The sequence below is a fragment of the Poecilia reticulata genome, chromosome 6 (genome assembly GCF_904066995.2).
Source record: "Poecilia reticulata chromosome 6, P_reticulata-male-v2, whole genome shotgun sequence".
NCBI classification, from domain to species: Eukaryota; Metazoa; Chordata; class Actinopteri; order Cyprinodontiformes; family Poeciliidae; genus Poecilia; species Poecilia reticulata.
In genome coordinates, this window is record NC_088835.1 from 31,431,290 (window position 1) to 31,451,019 (window position 19,730).

Consider the following 19,730-nt stretch of genomic DNA (forward strand, 5'->3'; position numbering starts at 1 on the left):
TTTAATAATAATATAATTTAATTTATTGTGAATTTCTCAGTTTTAATGATATTTCGGTTGAAATCCTTTTACAAGTTGTTCATTTTAGAGCCTTTATTAAGCCAACTGTGGCAACAAGAGGAGCTGAAGAGGAGGAAGTTCAAACCAAATATTTCATTCATCATGATCCCCAAATCCAACGCAAGATATTTAAAAAGGAGCGGCAAAAGCAAAGGAGGAGGATTAGCAGAGCTGCTGAATGGGTTTTGAACTGTTAGCATGAGATTGATATATCAGAGACAACAACGTTTAGCTTTCCTTAATGAATGTTTTGAAATATTACTGAATTTAAATGACTCCTTCCCAATGTGGGGGAAATCATTTAGGTTGATTGATTACCAGGTTTTAAGTAGTTCACAAAATTTCAGCCATTGATCTGGAACTCCATCATCGATCAATCAATTTATCAAATTTTCTGTTTATGACAAAGTAATTTTTGGAAAATCTATTTTCCATAAAAAGGCGATTTTACTTTTAGTCTTAGTTCTGCTCCAAAAGCCACGACTTTAAATTTGACAGGAAGATGAAGATGAGTTCATCTCTAACACATCGACGTGTTATGCTGGAAAACTCAATAAAACTTTATATTTAAAGATAATAGAAATTACATTTTGCATTTTCAATCAGGTCAAAACATCATTAAAAGCCCAGAAACAATAATATTCATCCTCCTCATGACTGAATGTTCAGCTTCATGATATTCACGTCTTACAGTGGCGCAAAAAGTGGATATGCAACGCATGCAACGCATAGGGGCGCAGCACCAGAGGGGGCGCCAAAACCCCGTCTGGAGGGGGCGGCGTGCCGATGATTTTTTTCCATACACTTCGGCGCGTGTAACGCTCCTTCACCTCGCGCACGTAAGGAGGTAAATGTAGCGAGTTTTACCCTTCACGTATCGTCGCCTGGGGGGGGGGGGGGGGGGGGGGGGGGGGAAGAGAGAGTGCGTCGCTCCTTCACCCTGACGATCCTTCCCTCGGGAGGTTGGGTGGTGGGGGCGCCGATCTATGTTTTCGCATCCACCTGAATAATGTGTAGTTGCGCCACTGCGTCTTACAGTAATAAAACAGAATCAGTCTCATTCGTTTCCCTCTCGCTTACAAAAGAAGTTTTTAACTCTCATATTGCTTCTTTTCTGAAACGCAGAATAAAGTAGATTCACCAGAACCAGAAGTTCACAGCAGGTTGAGGCGGTTTCAGTCCGTTTAATTTCCCATGAAATGAATCCAAGTAGATAAATTAACTCCGGTGGGGGAGAAACTTTTTTTTTCCCAAATACGACTTTGAGACTTTCTGAACCGTCAAACCAGGATCCAACAATCATCTCCCCAACTGAGAGTCCAGATCACCCACAGTGGGCCGGCTCCATAAACCCAGAGGTGAACATTAAAACCCCCACATGGGGGCAGTGTTTCCCGGGTGTTGCTCTGTGGGGGCTGCTGTCCTGGAGGTGGGGGGTTTAGGAGCAGCACAGGTTGTCTATGAGCAGCGTGACGTCGAGGCCGTAAACCTCCAGCAGGTCCTCCAGGAAGGAGCGGTCCCCCTGGGGGTCCAGCCCCATGGCCCTCATGTGGTCAGCGGTGATGGTGGGGTCAGAGCTGCCCGCCACCTCACACAGGGTCTGGAAGATCCGGTTGTTCAGCTCCATGAAGAACCTGGCAGACATTTTTAGACAACATCAGTATTAAAATATCTAAGATTTGTTCTTTTCCAGGAACACAGCGCCTTTTCACAGCACAATTAAATAACTATAAGAACTTCTGTCGTTAAAAACTGACTTAAAATAAATTTGACTTTGTAATTTAATGCCTTAAATTGGGTCTCTTTCCCTTTAAGAACTCTTCCTCTTTGTGAAGCTCCGCCTTCAGGAAGTCAACAAAACATGGCTCCTCTATTAACCTCTAAGATGTTTTTACCAGGGCTGCACAGTGGCACAGTTGGTAGAGCTGTTGCCTTGCAGCAAAAAGGTTCTGGGTTCGATTCCCGGTCTTTCTGCATGGAGTCTCCATGTTCTCCCTGTGCATGGTGGGTTTTCTCCAGGTACTCCGGTTTCCTCCCACAGTCCAAAAACATGACTGTCAGGTTAATTGGTCTGTCTAAATTGCCCCTAGGTGTGAGTGTGTGTGTGCATGGTTGTGTGTCCTGTGTTGCCCTGCGACAGACTGGCGACCTGTCCAGGGTGACCTGTCCAGGTGACCACGCCTCTCGCCCGAAACGTTAGCTGGAGAGGCACCAGCACCTCCTGACCCACTGAGGGACAAGGGTGAAAGAAAATGGATGGATGTTTTTACCAGAGTTTCACCGAGCAGCAGCTCCTATAATTAGCAAATACCAAGTGTTTGCTAATTGCTGATGGCTAGTCTGAAGGAGCTGAGTGGGGGAGGAGCTGTGTCTCAAAGGCGGGGCTAGGTCCAACAGGAAGCTGAATGGTTGCCATGGAGATTAAAGGACTTCTCAAACATGAACAAACAAAGCAACACTCCAGGTTTGTTTTAGATGAGGGAAAAACTTTATAACATGATGGTAAGATAAAAAAAGAGGGTTTTAGATTAAACTGCCCCTTTAAGAGGAAGCAGAGGTTGCAAACCAGACATCTGAGAAATATGGAGAATGGAGTTATGTTTCCATCTCCCCATTAACGCATCAACTCTGTTTCAGAAAAACCAAAAAACCAACACAGGTGAGCATTAAAACTTATTTTTTTAAATGAAGTTATTTTGAAATGAGCCATTTCTAAACTTAAATTACGCGAGAACAGTAAAACATTCCTTGGACTCACAAAATGAACAGATCCTCTTCGTTCGCTGTGCAGTTTTCATCCACCTCCTGAGAGTACAGCAGCATCTGTCTGGAAAATGTCAAAAACACATAAAAAGTCTGAGAAACAGGAAATTAAATGAATAAAAATGGCAACTCAGAGGAAAAATTCACCAAAATCCTCCATCCATTCAATGTTTTCCAAACATAAAAACTCAAGTACTGTAAAAACTAGACAAAATTGAAATGTTCTGTTAAATGAAAAGAAAGCCGTTTCTGGTGAAAAATAAATGTATTTTTTTCACATGCCAGCTGTGTACCAAGTACTTTAGTACCTTTGTTCACTTAGTTTCCTGTACTTCTCCTTATCCGCTGCGTTCAGCCTGAGCAGCGGCTGCAGATGGCTTCTGTGCGTCTTCACATTCTGGTTATCAATGTAGACGTCATACAGCTCCTTCTTGTCCTCAAAAATCTTCTCTGTGGTGCCTTGAAAAACAGAAAAACCTGCCAATTCCTACACAACATAAGAACCACAGAGGATTTTTTAATGTATTGCGCCGAAACTCACAAGCAACGTATGAAAACTCTGTTTCCAGGGTGGTGATGTCGGCAATGTTGACGTAGAAAAACGGCCGTAATTCAGGCACAGAACCACCGATTCCAGGGATGGAAACATTAGCCAGGCAGCAACAGCAGTACACTGGAGGAGCAGAAGGGAACAGTCAAATCCAAGGACACCAAGAGCAGGAGCACTGGAAAGTTACAGCTGATTTAGCCCGTCGTATGAGAGGAGAAGAGGGGGTTCGTTTCTAAAAGTCATATTTCACGTTATTCATTCATTAAATGACTTTTATATAACTAAATATTCTGCTCCAAACTAAAGAGTTTGTCAGTATTTAGCTAGCAAACTGAATAATATTTAGTTCTAAACTAAATATTTAGTTTGCCAACTTAATATTTTATTAGCAAGCTAAATGGCTTCAAAATAAATATTTTGTTTGCTAACTAAGTATTTAGTTTGAAGCTAAACAATTAGCTTGCTAATAAAATATTTTGCTTGGAGCGAAATATTTAGTTCAGCTTTCAAGCTAAATACTTAGTTTGGAGCCAATTATTTAAATTTTGAACAAAATATTTAGCACAATAAATATTTAGTTTACAAATTATTATTTAGCTCGCCAAGTAAACATTTAGCTTGCGGATTAAATATTTGTTTTGAGTCTTAATAATGCGTTTGCTAATTTAAATATTTAATTTGAAACTGTGACAAATAACCCCCACTCTCTTCCTCTTACTTTATGCAAAATACTCCAAATTACTGCCGTCAACTTTTGATGTGTAACTTTACAAATGTCACCCCGTACAGAACATCTATAATTTTACATTCATGAACCATTTCTTCAGTGATGAACAGAGATTAAAACCAGGAAATGGGTTTAGATTGTGACCACAAACGGCTCTGAAAGGCCTCCAGCTGCTCACCCCGGTAGCAGACCACGCCTATGGGCGGAGGAGAGAAGATGAGGAGCCGCTTCCGGAGCAGCACAAACTTCCACAGCACCATGATCTGCTCGCCGAAAAACTGGATGAACTGGGACATGCAGCCAGCCGGGTGGGTGATCTGCAGGGGACAAGGTTCTCTTACCACGCGTCTAGCAGCAGCTTCTCTGGTAAAATGAGAGTTTGGTGTTTTCAGACCTTCATCTCTGGGTGCATGCAGCGGTTTATGGCGGAGACGGTCCAGGTTGGGCACAACGAAACCAAACCGTTTCCTGTCGGCGGCAGAACCGCCTTCTTATCCTCGTAAAAGGCCTCCAGCGGCGAGTACTGGCCTGGACAGTGCAGCTGGTGTCTACAAGGCAAACAGCAGGAAACAAATGATGTAATCAGGTCAAAGTTCATCCAGATTTAAATCAAGAACCGCAACAAGTTTGATACAACAGCTGTTAAATGTTTCCATTACATCTTTTCACAGGTGGAGCATCGAGTCACAGGTGTGAAAATGATTCACTGAAGTTGTGTTTGTTGTGTTATTTTATTCAACAAGTTTGTGCTGGAAGAGAAAATAAAAATGTGCAGACATCTAACAAAAATAAAATAAAAATGTGCAGACATCTAACAAAAATAAAAATAAAATAAAAAATGTTCAGACATCTAACAAAAATAAAATAAAAATGTGCAGACATCTAACAAAAATAAAAATAAAATAAAAATGTTCAGACATCTAACAAAAATAAAAATAAAATAAAAAATGTTCAGACATCTAACAAAAATAAAATAAAAATGTGCAGACATCTAACAAAAATAAAAATAAAATAAAAATGTTCAGACATCTAACAAAAATAAAATAAAAATGTGCAGACATCTAACAAAAATAAAAATAAAATAAAAAATGTTCAGACATCTAACAAAAATAAAATAAAAATGTGCAGACATCTAACAAAAATAAAAATAAAATAAAAATGTTCAGACATCTAACAAAAATAAAAATAAAATAAAAAATGTTCAGACATCTAACAAAAATAAAATAAAAATGTGCAGACATCTAACAAAAATAAAAATAAAATAAAAAATGTTCAGACATCTAACAAAAATTAAAATAAAATAAAAAATGTTCAGACATCTAACAAAAATAAAAATAAAATAAAAATGTTCAGACATCTAACAAAAATAAAATAAAAATGTGCAGACATCTAACAAAAATAAAAATAAAATAAAAATGTTCAGACATCTAACAAAAATAAAAATAAAATAGAAATGTTCTGACATCTAACAAAAATAAAAATAAAATAAAAATGTGCAGACATCTAACAAAAATAAAATCAAAATGTGTAGACATCTAACAAAAATAAAATAAAAATGTTCAGACATCTAACAAAAATAAAAATAAAATAAAAATGTTCTGACATCTAACAAAAATAAAAATAAAATAAAAATGTGCAGACATCTAACAAAAATAAAATAAAAATGTTCAGACATCTAACAAAAATAAAAATAAAATAAAAATGTGCAGACATCTAACAAAAATAAAAATAAAATAAAAATGTGCAGACATCTAACAAAAATAAAAATAAAATAAAAATGTTCTGACATCTAACAAAAATAAAAATAAAATAAAAATGTTCTGACATCTAACAAAAATAAAAATAAAATAAAAATGTGCAGACACCTCACAAAAATAAAATAAAAATTTTCAGACATCGAACAAAAATAAAAATAAAAATGTGCAGACATCTAACAAAATCTCCTGAGGTTTAGTTGTTCACACTTAAAAATTTGCATCAGTTTTGAATTGTTTTTATCTCAAATGTTTCATTATTTTTCTTTTCAAAGCTCATTTACATCCATGCATCATAACTTTATGTCCCACTCTGATGGTGCAACACTCTGCCTGTAAAACTACTGAAATGTTTCTCATCTTTTAACAAATGTCTGCGCATTTATTGGACGGTTTGTTGTTAAGAACCAGCACAAAGTGATGCTGAAGCAGGTGATGCAAATAAAAACAGAATCTAGTGCTTTAGCACTATTAGGCAAATAGTGCAAATGCACTATTGTTTATTGCGATAAACGATAATATTGTCATCATCAAAGATGCACTGATAAATCTGCAACGATTTTTTACATTTTGGTTGATCGACAACTGACTGATGCTTACATGAGAAACCGATCTTATCCACCGATCTGATCTGAAAATCAGCCAAGGAAAAAGCTGATTCCACCAAGTATTGACTCAGTGCAGCTGAATACTAATGAATATCATCAATATTATTTGGAAAAAAGCTTGAAAACTTTTTTTTGTTCCACTTCTGCCAGACTTTACTTTGACTTTGTCTGCTGTATAAAATTATAAGAAAATCCAGTTGTAAACTGAAAAGGTTCAGACTATGAATACTTTTTCTGCATCCATTTCTGAATATTTGGTTTTCACTCTTTTATCAGAGTCTCATTTATTATTTTCCGCCTTGTTTGCATCTGTAGATGTTTATGCCAGTTTCATCATTTATCTTGGTTAACAGGCCTGTTAACCTTTAGCTCATAAAGTCCAGAGTTCACTGCGTTTATGGCTGAATTTATTTCACTCTGACCTGAGAATAATGCTGCACAACAGAATTAAAGGTGTGTTGATCTGTTTTGGTTAAAATGATAAAACATTACACAACTAAAAAACTAAGCTAATGCACTATTGTTTATTGCGATAAACGATAATATTGTCATCATCAAAGATCAATAAACTTTAAATTCCTAAATAAATTTAACACTGGAACTGGAAGATACTTTATATAGGCAAAATAAACGAACAAAACAACTGAAATAATACATAAGCTGAATTATGAAGTCTCAATAAAACAAAACATGTCTCCAGCCTCAGACAAGAAAAACAGGCAAAACTCACAGTCAGGACTTTTAAAAACAAAAAAAGTGCAAACTCCTTTGCACATTGTGTCAAATGTTTGCAGCATTTCTCAAAATGGCTGATTTTCAATATTAAATGGCAGCATCTCTAAAGATTAGGCGAACTACATAATGCAAATGGAAATGATTGCTCCCATTTTAATTTATCAAGCCATTAATTGATTTATTACTGACTGTGCGGCTTATTTAGGCGTCTGCTTGATGCCTAAAACACAACAGCAGACATGAGCAGCAGAAAACTCAAGCTGAATAACCAGTGAGGGGCAGGAAGCTGGATCCCTGCAGCTGCTTTTATTTCTACACAGCGAGAGTCGAGTGATTGTAGAAGAAGAGCTATAGAGTTACAGAAGAGAGGAGAAAAGATGCTGTCAGGGTTTCTAGATGCTTTGAGTTGAGACTCTGGAGAAACAGACACTAACTGACTTCATGTTTAATGGATGAGAACATTTTACACAAAGAGAAGAAGAAGTTTGGTGAGAAATAAAGAAAGAAGGCAGACAGGCTGGGGCCCAGGCACACACACACACACACACACACACACACACACACACACACACACACACACACACACACACACACACCTGACTTGGTTCTCCAGGAAGTGCATGTATCGGTACAGCAGAGTGTAGGACGGAGACAGGATTCCCACGGACTTCATCCTCGCTCCGCGCTCCAGCTCACTCTCCACTGGCATGTTGGCGAAGCAGGCCAGCCCAAAGTATTTCCCTTTACGAAAATATCTGAGCAGAAGAGAAACAATCAGCCAGGGTGGAAACGGGGGGGGGGTTCTGACGGACGGGATCGGATCTGGACCTACATGAAGTCACTGGTGATCCGGTGGGAGCCGCTGGCCATGGACTTGAACTCCACTCCGTCCAGGTTGACGTCATGAGGGAGACACCACTCCACCAGATTCCCTGCCATTCGCACACACAGACAGTGATGTCACTTCCCTTCCTGCCTCCACTTTCCTCTGGGCCACTTCCTCTAAATCTGGACGTTCCTTATAAATTCAAGAGTTCATGACCTCTGACAAAAAGGCTGAGTCAGATTGAGACTTTGTAAACATTAACCAGAAGCAAAGTCTCAGTTTTTCCTCCTTAATGATTTTATAGCTGCTTCGTTTTCAAACTTTATCTCTGTTGGATTTTAAATTACATTATAAGAAATTTTAGAGAAATGGCTTGTTTTTTTTTTTTAAACTACTGACCAGAGGTGATTTGAACAAAAGTGTCAACCGACACAAAAAGCACAAATGAGTAACAAGGTTCAGATTTCTGTTGCAGGATTTCACAAAACCGTTTTGAAAAATAGCACAGACACAGGGGCGGTTAACCAGGGGGCTTGGGGGGGGCCACAGCTCATAAACAACAACAAAAAAAACAGGCCAATATTTCATTATGTAACATATTAAATGAGCCAAAGAGCCACTTGAGGATCCAAAGCTGCAAAGTGTAGAGCTATGGAGCTAAATTGGGGCCATAAATTGATCTCAAAACACAAAATTTTGATACTCAAGAGCATTTTTTGAAACTAAAGGAAAAAAAGTGATATCCCATGTCTGTGTGATTAGTTTTAAAAAATAACAGCTATGCGGAATTTTGAATATATTTTTTGTCTGTTGACATAAGCAGATTAAATCGGTGAAGCATGTTATTTTTCAAAACCAATCAAATATTTATGATGTTTTAAAAACATTTCCAGTTCCCACAGTTCCTGAATGTAATAGCTGGGAATATTTTTCCAGCTGCTGTGTTGAGCTGTGATGATTTCACACCTCCTGTCATCTGAGGCCACGCCCCTACTGCTTCAGGCCCCGCCCCCACGCCAAACATGGCAAGAAGTTTTAAACCGAAAAATATCTGTAACTGAAAAAACAAACTTGAATCTGAAAAGTAGTTTTGAACAGTTTTTAAAGTTTCTATTTATTAATTATTATTATTATTATTTCTATAACAAATTTTATGGGCCCCATTTAACTCCACAGCTTTCTGGTGGCACCACTGGCCCTGGGATCCACATCCTTCTAGATCCGGCCCTGCATATATGCAGAACATTTCCAGAAAGACTGAATACAACAGTTGACATCCTTCTTGTTGTGTAATCTTCTTTTGAAGATTGGTTGATTCTGTAAATTTTACCTCGTTTTGTATTAAAATTAACAATTCATGCCCCACCGGAGAAAATTGTATTAAAATTAATTTCCATCATTCTCATTTCCTATAGGAATGATAAAAAACAAGCCGTTTTGTTTTAGTCATGTTGTTTCTGTGGCTCTAAAAAATGTGTCCACGTGAAACTGACTTTTGGGTTGAAAGGTCGCTGATCCCTGACCTTCTCCTGAATAAATATGAATCAATATGTTTTTGTTTTAACACATAAAATCCGGTAAATTATGGCTGGAAGCGCAGAGATCACATGATGATCGTTTCATGGTTCACTCGCTCACCTGATCTCGTATCAAAAGTCACCACAAAAACAGCCACGATCTGGTCCTTCTCCTCCCACTGACCCCGCGCCGTGACCCCGGGGAACGGGAGGGTCGAACCGGGAGGCTGCTGGCGAGCGAAGCCGCACCCGGGCGGCTTGTCCCTGCTCACAACCACAGCTGTGATGTTCCGTGTGGGGCTGTAGGTAACCGCGGTGGGGACGGCGGGGACGGCGGGGACGGCGCCGCTCCACCCCGTACCGGACATCGGTGTCCGTTTGTCCGCCGCGGCGGTGTCGTCCTCCCGCTGCGGCTCAGGCGGCGGCTGGGCCGCTTGGTTCGGGTCGGGCGGTGGGATCTCCTCCCAGTCCAGCAGCGGGGCTCGGTCCGACTGCTCCACCATGGCGCCGCAGCCTCTGCGGACTCGGTGCGGGGAGAGGAACGGCGAAGGATCCGGCGGTGTTGGAGCGGGGAGCGGGTTAGACACGCTGCTGGGGCCGGATCATGGTTCCCTGCTGCTGTCGGTTGTTTTCCACGGATTTGTAAGCGTGTCACATCCACGGACTGGCTGCTTTTACTGTTGTGATGACGTAGCTGACTTCCGCCCACGTGTCTGCATTACTATTTCATGGCATGACCTAATTTTTGTTTATTTAGCATGTTCTGAACATACACCAGGGTTTTATTACAGTTTTGATGTTTTATCTTGTAAATCTTTTTAATGTGCGTTTCCAATTTGACTCGTTTGTCAGATTAAAGATAAATAACCTTTAAATTATTACGAATACTATTCATTATTTTTGGTCCCATATTTAAGTTTCCTTATTAGCATATTGTAATTGATCTTATTTGTTCTGAAGATATTATGATTCATATTTTTATTTAATTTTATTTAATTTTACACTGGTTAATACTTTTATTGTCATTCTGCAGCACTTTTGAGATTTACGTGTAATTTTCAAAATAAAGGTTTGACTGCTCTAAAGATAAAGATTTATTCTATTGACTATGTGAAATCATCTCTGTATCAATATGTTAAGAACTTAATCCAAGATTCAAAATATTGGTAATATTTTCTGTTTTTTTTATCAAGGTTTATTTTTTATGTAATATTCTCATAGTATATTCTTTTCCTAAATGGATTTATTTCTCTCTTTTGCTCAGTTTCTCGTATCAAATTGAATTCTGTGTTTCTATGTATGCCTTGTTATATTGTTATTTTAATCTTCAATAAATAAAAAGGAAAAGAAACGGTTAAACGATCAGCCAATCAGATCGCTCGCTGCCTTCACCCGGTGCGCTAATTGATTTAAACAGGAAGTATTTTACATACCTGGCGCTAAATGTGAGCGTGTTTGTGGTGGAGTGCAGGGCGTGTTGCTTGTAAGTAAACATTACTTTTTCTAGGGGGCCTTATACATAAATATGTGCTTTTTATTCTTATTTCTCAAAAACGTCACATTTTATATGGATAAAACCGAAACTTTTGTATTATTCAACGATATTGAGCATCACTTTAATGGGGAATAGGAGAAGGCCTATATTTAAACCTGTGTGTTTGGTTTTCAGGTCAGAGTTGAGGAACATGAAGGAAACCTTCCCAAAGCCTCATTCTTCAGGCATGGCGGCTCTGTTTGGTGAGATCAGCCAGCAGCTGGACTTCTCCAGCTGCGGCGAGGAGGGAAACAGCAGCGACAACACCTCAGATGACTGTGCTGGCCTCCCGGGGTGCAGCCCCGGCCTGGCCTGCAGGACGCCCCGGGTGCAGCGCCACCGCAGCAGGAACAACTCCTCCTCATCCCCCCTGCAGACCGCCAGCCCCATACCTTACGCCTCCTGGAGGAAACTGAGACTCTGCGACACGCCCAACACTCCCAAGGTAAGAACCACCTGCAAAACATCTCGAGGATTAAAGGAGGATCTGAGCAGTGGAGCCCAAAGTGGGTCCTGGAGGCCCGGCATCCTGCATGGTTTAGTTCTCTCCCTGGTTTAACGCACCTGGATCCAATGACGGCTCATTAGAGGCCTAAGAAGAACATTGACCTGCTGGAAAGGTTGTTGCCTCCACCAGGGACAGAACTAGAACATGCAGGATGCCGGGCCTCCAGGACCCACTTTGGGCTCCACTGATCTAGAGAAACTCATCCATGAATTCTCTGTAGTCGCATTGATTAGTGCATCAGTGTCCTCACTGAAACAGATCGCTGCTGCAGCTGCTGTTCTCACTAAAACCAGGAAGCTGGAGCACATCACCCAGTTCTGCAGTCCTTCACTGGCTCCCTGGAGCTCAGACACATTAAATCACTGACCGGCCTGGCACCACAGTACATTAAAGATCTACTGTGGTTGGATCAACCTCCCAGACCTTCTGGTTCTGCTCTGCATCCATAGAAGCCTTCATGTTCTATGCACCACAAATCTGGAACAAACATGCAGAAAACTGAAAAACAGCTGAAACACTGAGTTCCTTTAAAGCAAAACTAAAACCTCAGCTGTTTACAGTTGAATTTGGACCATAATAAATGAAACATTGAGCAACATGTTTGATGTCTTGATGATTTTGATGTCATGTTTACCAGTTTTGTGATTTTATGATTTAAAGCACGTTGATCTGCCTTGTTGCTGAAATGTGAACTTGATTAATTGATTGAAGTGAATTTCCTCCTCCAAGGCTCCTTCTGATGAACCTGAATCTTTTTATTTCACTCTTCTTGCAGAGTTTGCTCTCCAAATCCTCCCAGCTGTTTTCCAACATTAAGGTCAGTCACCACCAGAGGAGGCTGCGTTTCGCCTCCGCTGCCGCCTGCCTGGTCCAGGCTCCTTCAGTCAACGTCAATCCCTTCACTCCGGAAACAGTGCGCAGGAAGAGCGAGGTGCTGTGGAGGAGCGGCGAAGAGGAGGCCCACGATTACAGCAACAGGTGTTTTACCAGGACATCCCTCATCGATTAGACACTTTAAAGTGCAGACATATTTCCACAGTCTGGAAAATTCAGGCGCAACAGCAGCGTCGAGGTGTAAGCTCATAAAAAATGTAAAAACAGGATTATGTGCCGTTATCAGAAACACCAGATAATTCAAGGGATGTGCAACTATTTTCTTTTATGTGCACTAAAAGACAGCACATTAATTAAATAAAAACCGATGTGCAATAACAGCATAAGAGTTATGTTCTGTGATTCATATGGGGATTAACATAAAGTCAAATATCGCAAAAACTTTTCGCATATATTTCTAATTTAGTACTACAAAGTAAATTATTTTTACTGCAAAAAAGAAAATCACAAAAGCAATCATGAAGTCCTGGAGGAACTGATCAGTTTGAAAAGATGTCAAATATTATTTACCGATAACTATTATTTTTAACAGTTTTAAAACATTCATGATCTTTATGTGGGACAAGATTATTATTTTTCTTAAAGATTTTTACTATCAAAGCTGGAAAAGTTTTCAAGCTTCACATTCTGAAAAAATGAAAGTAACCATGAAGAATTGGAAATCATTCTCCTGATTCATGTTTATTATTAATTCACCAGTTAGAATATGTAAAACACATATTCCAGACTAACAAACGCGTATTGATGTACAAAATAATAACCAGTTTGACAGAATGAAGAATTAAAAAATGAGCACAAAAGAGATGCACTTTAAAAGGAACACATTTAAGACAAAACGCAGAACAAAATTTGAATTGTTTGTAACATGTAAGATGGGAAAAATGTTTTTCTTTTAATCTTATTTTCAGATTTTTATTATCATATAATGAAAATGAGTATTTAGTTAAGAATATCTGGCCCATTAGATCTCTGCTGGATGATGGAGCTGATTATGGCTTTTATGTGTGACAAGGAGAACCTGAAATTATATCCTGGATTTTACGGGACGGATGAAACGGCAGAAATGTGATCTTTTTCTTTTTTCTTTTCCTTTTTGGGGATTTCTGTTAAAAATCTTCCAGGTTGAAGCACAGCCTGGCGTCATCTGAAGAGGATGATGAAGCCTTCCTCCCACCAAAGGTACGACTATTTTTATCGATGCCCACGGCTGAAAATAATCCAGCCAATCAGATTCCTCCGCTGAGCCTTCATCATCGGCTTTGTCATCTTCAGTTGGCGCCTCGTTTGGCCCAAAATGACTCTCTGCCACTTCTGTTTCCGGGATTCCTCTGAGGAGTCTGAGGGAAATGAAAGCTGAATGCTGTCAGACACTTTTTGTTTTTTTTGTTGTTGATTTAGGGAGGAAGTGGCACCATATTTGGTGAGATCAAAGAGAATCCGGGACTTCCTCTGCGTGATGCTGTGTATGGAGCTAAATTGGGACCATAAAGTTTGTTCAAAAGGAGAAAAAGATTTGAAACTTAAATTAATTTGAAGAAAATTTGAAAGTGGGGCAAAAATTGAAGAAAAAAAAACTTTAATGTGAAAAGTAGTTTCCTTTTTTCAGTCTCAAATTTGATACTGGAAAAAGTATTAAAATAAAGATGAGAACAAAATTTTACATTCAGTTTCAAATTTTATTTTGAGATTTAAATTTTATCTTTAGATTGAAATCAGTTTTTTTTTTCATTTATATACATATATATATATTTTTTTTTCAGTTTCAAACTAATTTGTTTGTATTTTTTTGTGTGGAACAAACTTTTCGGCCCCAGTTTCTCTCCATACTCTGCTGCTTTTCGAAGTGTTTGCTCTTTCTGGTCCCACCAGCGCCGAGCGGTCCAGGCCTTCATGCTGTCGCGCTACGAGAGCGAGTTCCTGCAGCTGGAGTGTGTCGGCGTCGGCGAGTTCGGCGCCGTCTATAAATGCGTGAACCGGCTGGACGGCTGTCTGTACGCCGTGAAGCGCTCCAGACGACCCCTGGCCGGCTCCGCCAATGAGTGAGTCTGAGTTTGGCTCGCCGCCGGGTCAGTTTGGTGCGTTAAAATGTTTGGTTTTCTTCCCAGGCAGCTGGCCTTGAAGGAAGTGTACGCTCACGCCGTGCTGGGCCACCACCCTCATGTTGTCCGATATTATTCTGCCTGGGCAGAAGACGACCACATGCTGATCCAGAACGAATACTGTGACGGTGAGGGCCGCATCACAGCCTGAAGGAAATGACATGGAGGTCAGAGATGTGGAGCTGGGGATGATGAATGTCTCGTTGGTGACAACACTCAGTTCCTTAGATAACTACAGTTTGACATTAATCCAGCAGTCTGTCTGTCCGTCCATCCATCCACCGTCTCCATCAGTCCTTGTGAGAGTGGAGGAGGTCAGATTATCTAAAGTTTGCATTTCAGAGTGAAGTTTCCAAACTCGGTGATGCTTTTAGTTCCTCCAGGAAACTTACTTGGTAGTTTTTATTTATTTATTTATTTTTGACTCAGTCAGATTTTTGTGGTGCCATTTTAGAAATATTTTCAAGGAATTTTTTTATTTTTTTTCTTCCTGGTTAAACCCCTGTCCAAAATCCATATACAGATTGAAAAATGACAAGCAGACGGGTCAGATAAACATTTTTATCATTTAAAGAACTTAATTGGCTCGATTTGTCACTCGCCACATTGATCACAAACTAACTGGACATCACGGCAGGCTGAGGCAGCAGTGTAGTAGCAGAGCAAATACTGCCACCTGCAGGTTGGTGTTAGTATCACACCATGTTTTTAATTTTTGAAGAACTTGTACAATAATCAGTTACTCATTATTGTGAAAAACAAAATTGGTGTTTGTATAAATTTAACTGTAGGGCTTTGTGCAAAAGAAGCCCAGATAAAGTTCAGTTCGGTCTGTACTGCCTATCCTGTTATTGGTCTGATGTGATACAGAAACAGAATTTTGGGTTTTTATTGCCTTAATCCTCAAAATAAACGGAAATAAACCACTTTGTGTAGGGAGAATCTACAGGAAATAAGATTTGCTTTCATTGGCGTTTAATTGATTTTTCTAATTTGAGGTGGAAGTCTGAGTGATGCCGTCGTGAAGAAGTCGGCGCAGGGTGAGCTGCTGACGGAGGCGGAGCTAAAGGATCTGCTGCTGCAGGTGGTGATGGGTCTGAAGTTCATCCATAGCTACGGTCTGGTCCACCTGGACATCAAACCAAGTTCGTTCTGTCTACTTCTGTCTTCATACTGGGATCTGCAGCCTTCCTGTTCCCCATACCTGCAGCTCTCTCTTTACAAGCAGCCTTCCTGTTCACTAAAGCTGCTGCTCTCTCCTCTAGGTAACATATTCATCTGCCAGCAGCCCAGCGCCGCTACAGGGAGAGAGAGCGAGGGGGAAGATGAGGAGTACTCTACAGCCAGAGTCCTCTATAAAATTGGTATTTAATGTGGTGCTTTAAGTAGGACAATATAAAAAAAAGACTACTGTGGAGCTCTCAATCTATATAAAAATATCATCCATGTTTTCGTCCCATATCTTTGACATTAAGGCAAGGACTATCATTTATTTTTTTGACTAGAAGCTCTGATGTAATGATTTTGTTTTCTGTTTCGTCCTGGTTCCTGCAGGTGACCTGGGTCATGTAACCTCAGTGAGCCGGCCTCGGGTCGAGGAGGGGGACAGCCGCTTTCTGGCCAAAGAGGTTCTGCACGAGGTGAAGAACTTCTTGAGCTGCATGAATTTGAATTATTAAATAAATTTGCTTCACAGAAACAAGTTTATTAAAACAAAAGCCTCAGGCTGGTGGGTTTTTTTGTACCACAAGCAAAAAATTGTGAAATGGTATGACAATAAAAAATGTTTTAATCTTTTGTCAGCTGCATAGAAAATGGTTTATTGTGAAAAACTTTTTTCACATCATCGTAGTCATGCGATCAACAGGATGTTGCTACTTTCTGAAATGACAGACGACAGGAAGTAGTAGAAGGATGATCAGTTTGGTTTTTTTAAACGACCTATCTGAATAAACTTATTCACGTATGATTTTAATCGGCCATCTTATTTAATAAAAACACTGCAATTGCAAAATAAATTTTTTTGCAGACGATCACCGGTTATGTGGACATTTGTAACGGAAACCTGGCTGCTGTGGAGCCAATAAACCAGAAGTGCTTTCTCCCATTAACCTCCTGTTTCGTTTCGTCCTCAGAACTACGCCCACCTGCCGAAGGCGGACATGTTTGCTCTGGGTCTGACGGTGCTGCTGGCGGCTGGCGCCGCTCCGCTGCCCCCTAATGGAGAGGAGTGGCACCGGCTCCGAGAGGGGCAGCTCCCCCTGCTGCCGCAGCAGCTTTCTCCCGCTTTCAGAGGCTTACTTCAGGTATTGGTAATCTTTACAAGTAAAGCAAACTTATTCAGGAACCAACTGACAGATTAGATGCATTTATTTTCTAGTTCTTGGATGTCCCTCCCCTCTGTGATGCTGCCCTGGGCAACTGTCCGTATCAAAAACCGGCACTTTATGCGTATTTTCTCAAGCCAAACATGTTTTAAGATTCTCAGTTTTTAAGGTTTTTATCTTTGGTTTTAAAGGAATTCATATTATATTAAAAGCTCATTTAGAAATCTCTCTGTCCGTTCATTTCCTGTGGAACTTGAGTGACGAGGCGACAGTCGCTTGTCCTCATCCAGTCAAGCTTTTTAACAAAATCTTGTTTTTTTAAAACTGTGTACTTCAGTTAACGATTCATTGATTAAATCAGCTGAAGATTATTTAACCGTTTCAGCTCTGGCTGAATTTTGAGCCTCCACACGTCTAAATGCCCCGGTCCGTCTCTCTATCTCGTCCCCTCAGTCGCTGCTGGACCCGGACCCGGTGAATCGTCCGTCTGCCAGAGAGCTCTGCAGGCACCCGGTGCTGAGGGAGAAGCAGACCGAGCGGCTGAACGCACAGCTGCAGCGGGAACTCAACGTGGAGAAGTTCAGGACCGCCATGCTGGAGAAGTAAGGAGGCAGGATGGCTGCCACCTTCTGGTCAGACATGGCATTACCACACAATAGGCAGGATGGCTGCCACCTTCTGGTCAGACATGGCATTACCACACAATAGGCAGGATGGCTGCCACCTTCTGGTCAGACATGGCATTACCACACAATAGGCAGGATGGCTGCCACCTTCTGGTCAGACATGGCATTACCACACAATAGGCAGGATGGCTGCCACCTTCTGGTCAGACATGGCATTACCACACAATAGGCAGGATGGCTGCCACCTTCTGGTCAGACATGGCATTACTACAGAGGAGAAATGTGGTTCTACGGAAGCCCATTTCTGCTCATTTTAAAAAAATCATAATTTTAAAATGTCAAATATTGGCAGTAACATGTCAATATTATTGACATCAGTAATGGATGTACTAAGATTTAATGTCATAACTACAAGTCAATTTCAAACTTTAAAGTAATTATAAGAATAAATCATGTGGGCATTGACAGCTAATGTCAATATTATTGATGGCGGTGATATTACTGTTATCAATAACTGGCATCAGTTGACTATTGTTTTAAAGTCGTAATTGTGAGGATAAATTGAGTGTTAGTCAAGGAATAACTCATAAGTGTCATAATTACAAGAAAAGTTGTAGGTATGAGTTTTAAAAGTTGTCATTTCAAACTGAACAGGTGCTACTAATGAACGTTATAATTACGAGGATTGGTCATAATTATGAGAATAAGGTGTAATTTCTAGTTTTAAAGTTTTACAAAATTAAGTTGTAAACATTCATTACATGTTTTAACAGTTATTACAAACTGTGCAAGTTCCACATAACTTAAAATTATGGCTTCAAAACTCATAATTATGTCTTCCTGTTTGACTTTTTTTTTTTTTTCATGGTGCAAATGGGCTTCCATAGTTTGTCAGGCAGACGGGATGCAGACTGTAGCCGTCACAAGGGGGCGCCAGAGGTCGACAGCCATAAATATGAATATATTTTTATGCATGAATTTAGGATGAAAGGAGCTTTTATTTTATGCTTCTCATGAATTGTATTTATTTTTACGCAGGGAGCTCCAGGAGGCACGGCAGGCGGCGTTGTCCCCGAAGCAGAACCTCTCGGCTGCATTGAAACCTCCCAGCAAGATGGGCTCTGTACCAAGAACCGGGAGAAAACTCGTTGGCAGGAAAACTGCTCGATCTGTCAGCTTCGATTGTCCAGGGTACGGAGTCTGACGTTCGTGATGATCTGGAGAAATGTCTCCATTAAAAGTTGTGGCTCTAAATTCAAAGTGAAGCAATCGAACAGGAATGTGAACAGAAATGGCTACGTGTTCAGTCTTGTGGAACTGAAACTCTACAGAGGTTCCTTTGTTTCCTGCACTTCCTGTAACTGCATTAATGCAATATACTTGGCTGGACTTTGACTTTTATCCTTTTTTTTTTTTTATATTTTTTTTTATTGTAAATAAAAATTTTAATTTCTTTCTAATTCATGGAATTTTTATTCTAATTTCACTTTTTGTTTGCCAAGTTGTTTTTTTATTTTATTTTAAAGGGACTTTCCAGTGGGAGGGATTTTTCCCGGTCTTATCTGAAGTTCTGATGAAGTATGAACCGTCCAGCTGTAAAGTCACGAGATGGGCAGTTCACTGACATCCGTTATTTCTACATCTCTTCCTGACAGACTTCATTTTAAATAGTAACAACGCATGCAAAAATATATTTTGACGTTTTTTGTTTTCTGGCTTAATTTGTTTTTTCTTTTTGATTTTTGTTTCCCTACAACATTTTCATATTGGTCCATTTTTAATTTTTTTTTTTTAAATTTTGCTTAAACCACCCCAGCTCTGTTTGGATATTTAGACTATTTTCCCCAGATTACAACATCGTTTATCTCAACTATCTAACTACAAGTAATTACCTAACTGGCGTTTGTAGTTGTTTAGAACTACAGTAAATAAACAAGCCTCTCTCTTTGGTTGGAAGAATTCCTATGTCCAGTGAACGCATCCCTGTTTTTTTTTCTTTTTTTAATGGCGCAGTATACTGATCATTACGGTATCCAGATCAAAACAAAATCTTTAGAGGTGACATTTCCGCTTGTATTTTCTTTTTTTATTATTTTTTATTAAAATGAACAAGTCAAAATGGAAAAAGTGTGAACTTCTTTTTTTCTTTGGGTGGGTGAAATATTTGCAAAGGTGCTTTAACGCCTGAAACCTGACTACCGT

At 39.8% G+C, this 19,730-nt stretch overlaps 2 protein-coding genes across 4 annotated transcripts; one reads left to right on the forward strand and one right to left on the reverse strand.

Moving 5' to 3' along the window:
- Positions 1–1,213: 1,213 nt before the first annotated feature.
- Positions 1,214–10,043, reverse strand: dennd11 (DENN domain containing 11). The gene is made up of 9 exons (XM_008436498.3): positions 9,662–10,043; positions 8,030–8,129; positions 7,794–7,952; positions 4,495–4,648; positions 4,279–4,417; positions 3,365–3,496; positions 3,132–3,282; positions 2,819–2,887; positions 1,214–1,694 (listed from the first exon to the last, which is right to left on the reverse strand). The coding sequence occupies exons 1-9, from the start codon at positions 10,041–10,043 to the stop codon at positions 1,499–1,501; spliced, it is 1,482 nt and encodes a 493-aa protein (XP_008434720.2). The 3' UTR covers positions 1,214–1,498.
- A 51-nt stretch (positions 10,044–10,094) lies between these two features.
- wee2 (WEE2 oocyte meiosis inhibiting kinase) lies at positions 10,095–19,655 on the forward strand. Of its 3 annotated transcripts, none has more exons than XM_081608403.1 (12): positions 10,095–10,182; positions 11,210–11,519; positions 12,358–12,560; positions 13,598–13,655; positions 14,346–14,515; positions 14,582–14,703; positions 15,574–15,720; positions 15,841–15,939; positions 16,130–16,215; positions 16,711–16,881; positions 17,356–17,504; positions 18,567–19,655. In XM_081608403.1, the coding sequence occupies exons 1-12, from the start codon at positions 10,145–10,147 to the stop codon at positions 18,730–18,732; spliced, it is 1,719 nt and encodes a 572-aa protein (XP_081464529.1). In that variant the 5' UTR covers positions 10,095–10,144; the 3' UTR covers positions 18,733–19,655. The 3 variants fall into 3 exon arrangements, with proteins under 3 accessions (XP_081464529.1, XP_008434719.2, XP_008434716.2); XM_008436497.3 differs by lacking the exon at positions 10,095–10,182 and adding an exon at positions 10,229–11,023; XM_008436494.3 differs by lacking the exon at positions 10,095–10,182 and having other exon boundaries at positions 10,229–11,519.
- Positions 19,656–19,730: the final 75 nt, after the last annotated feature.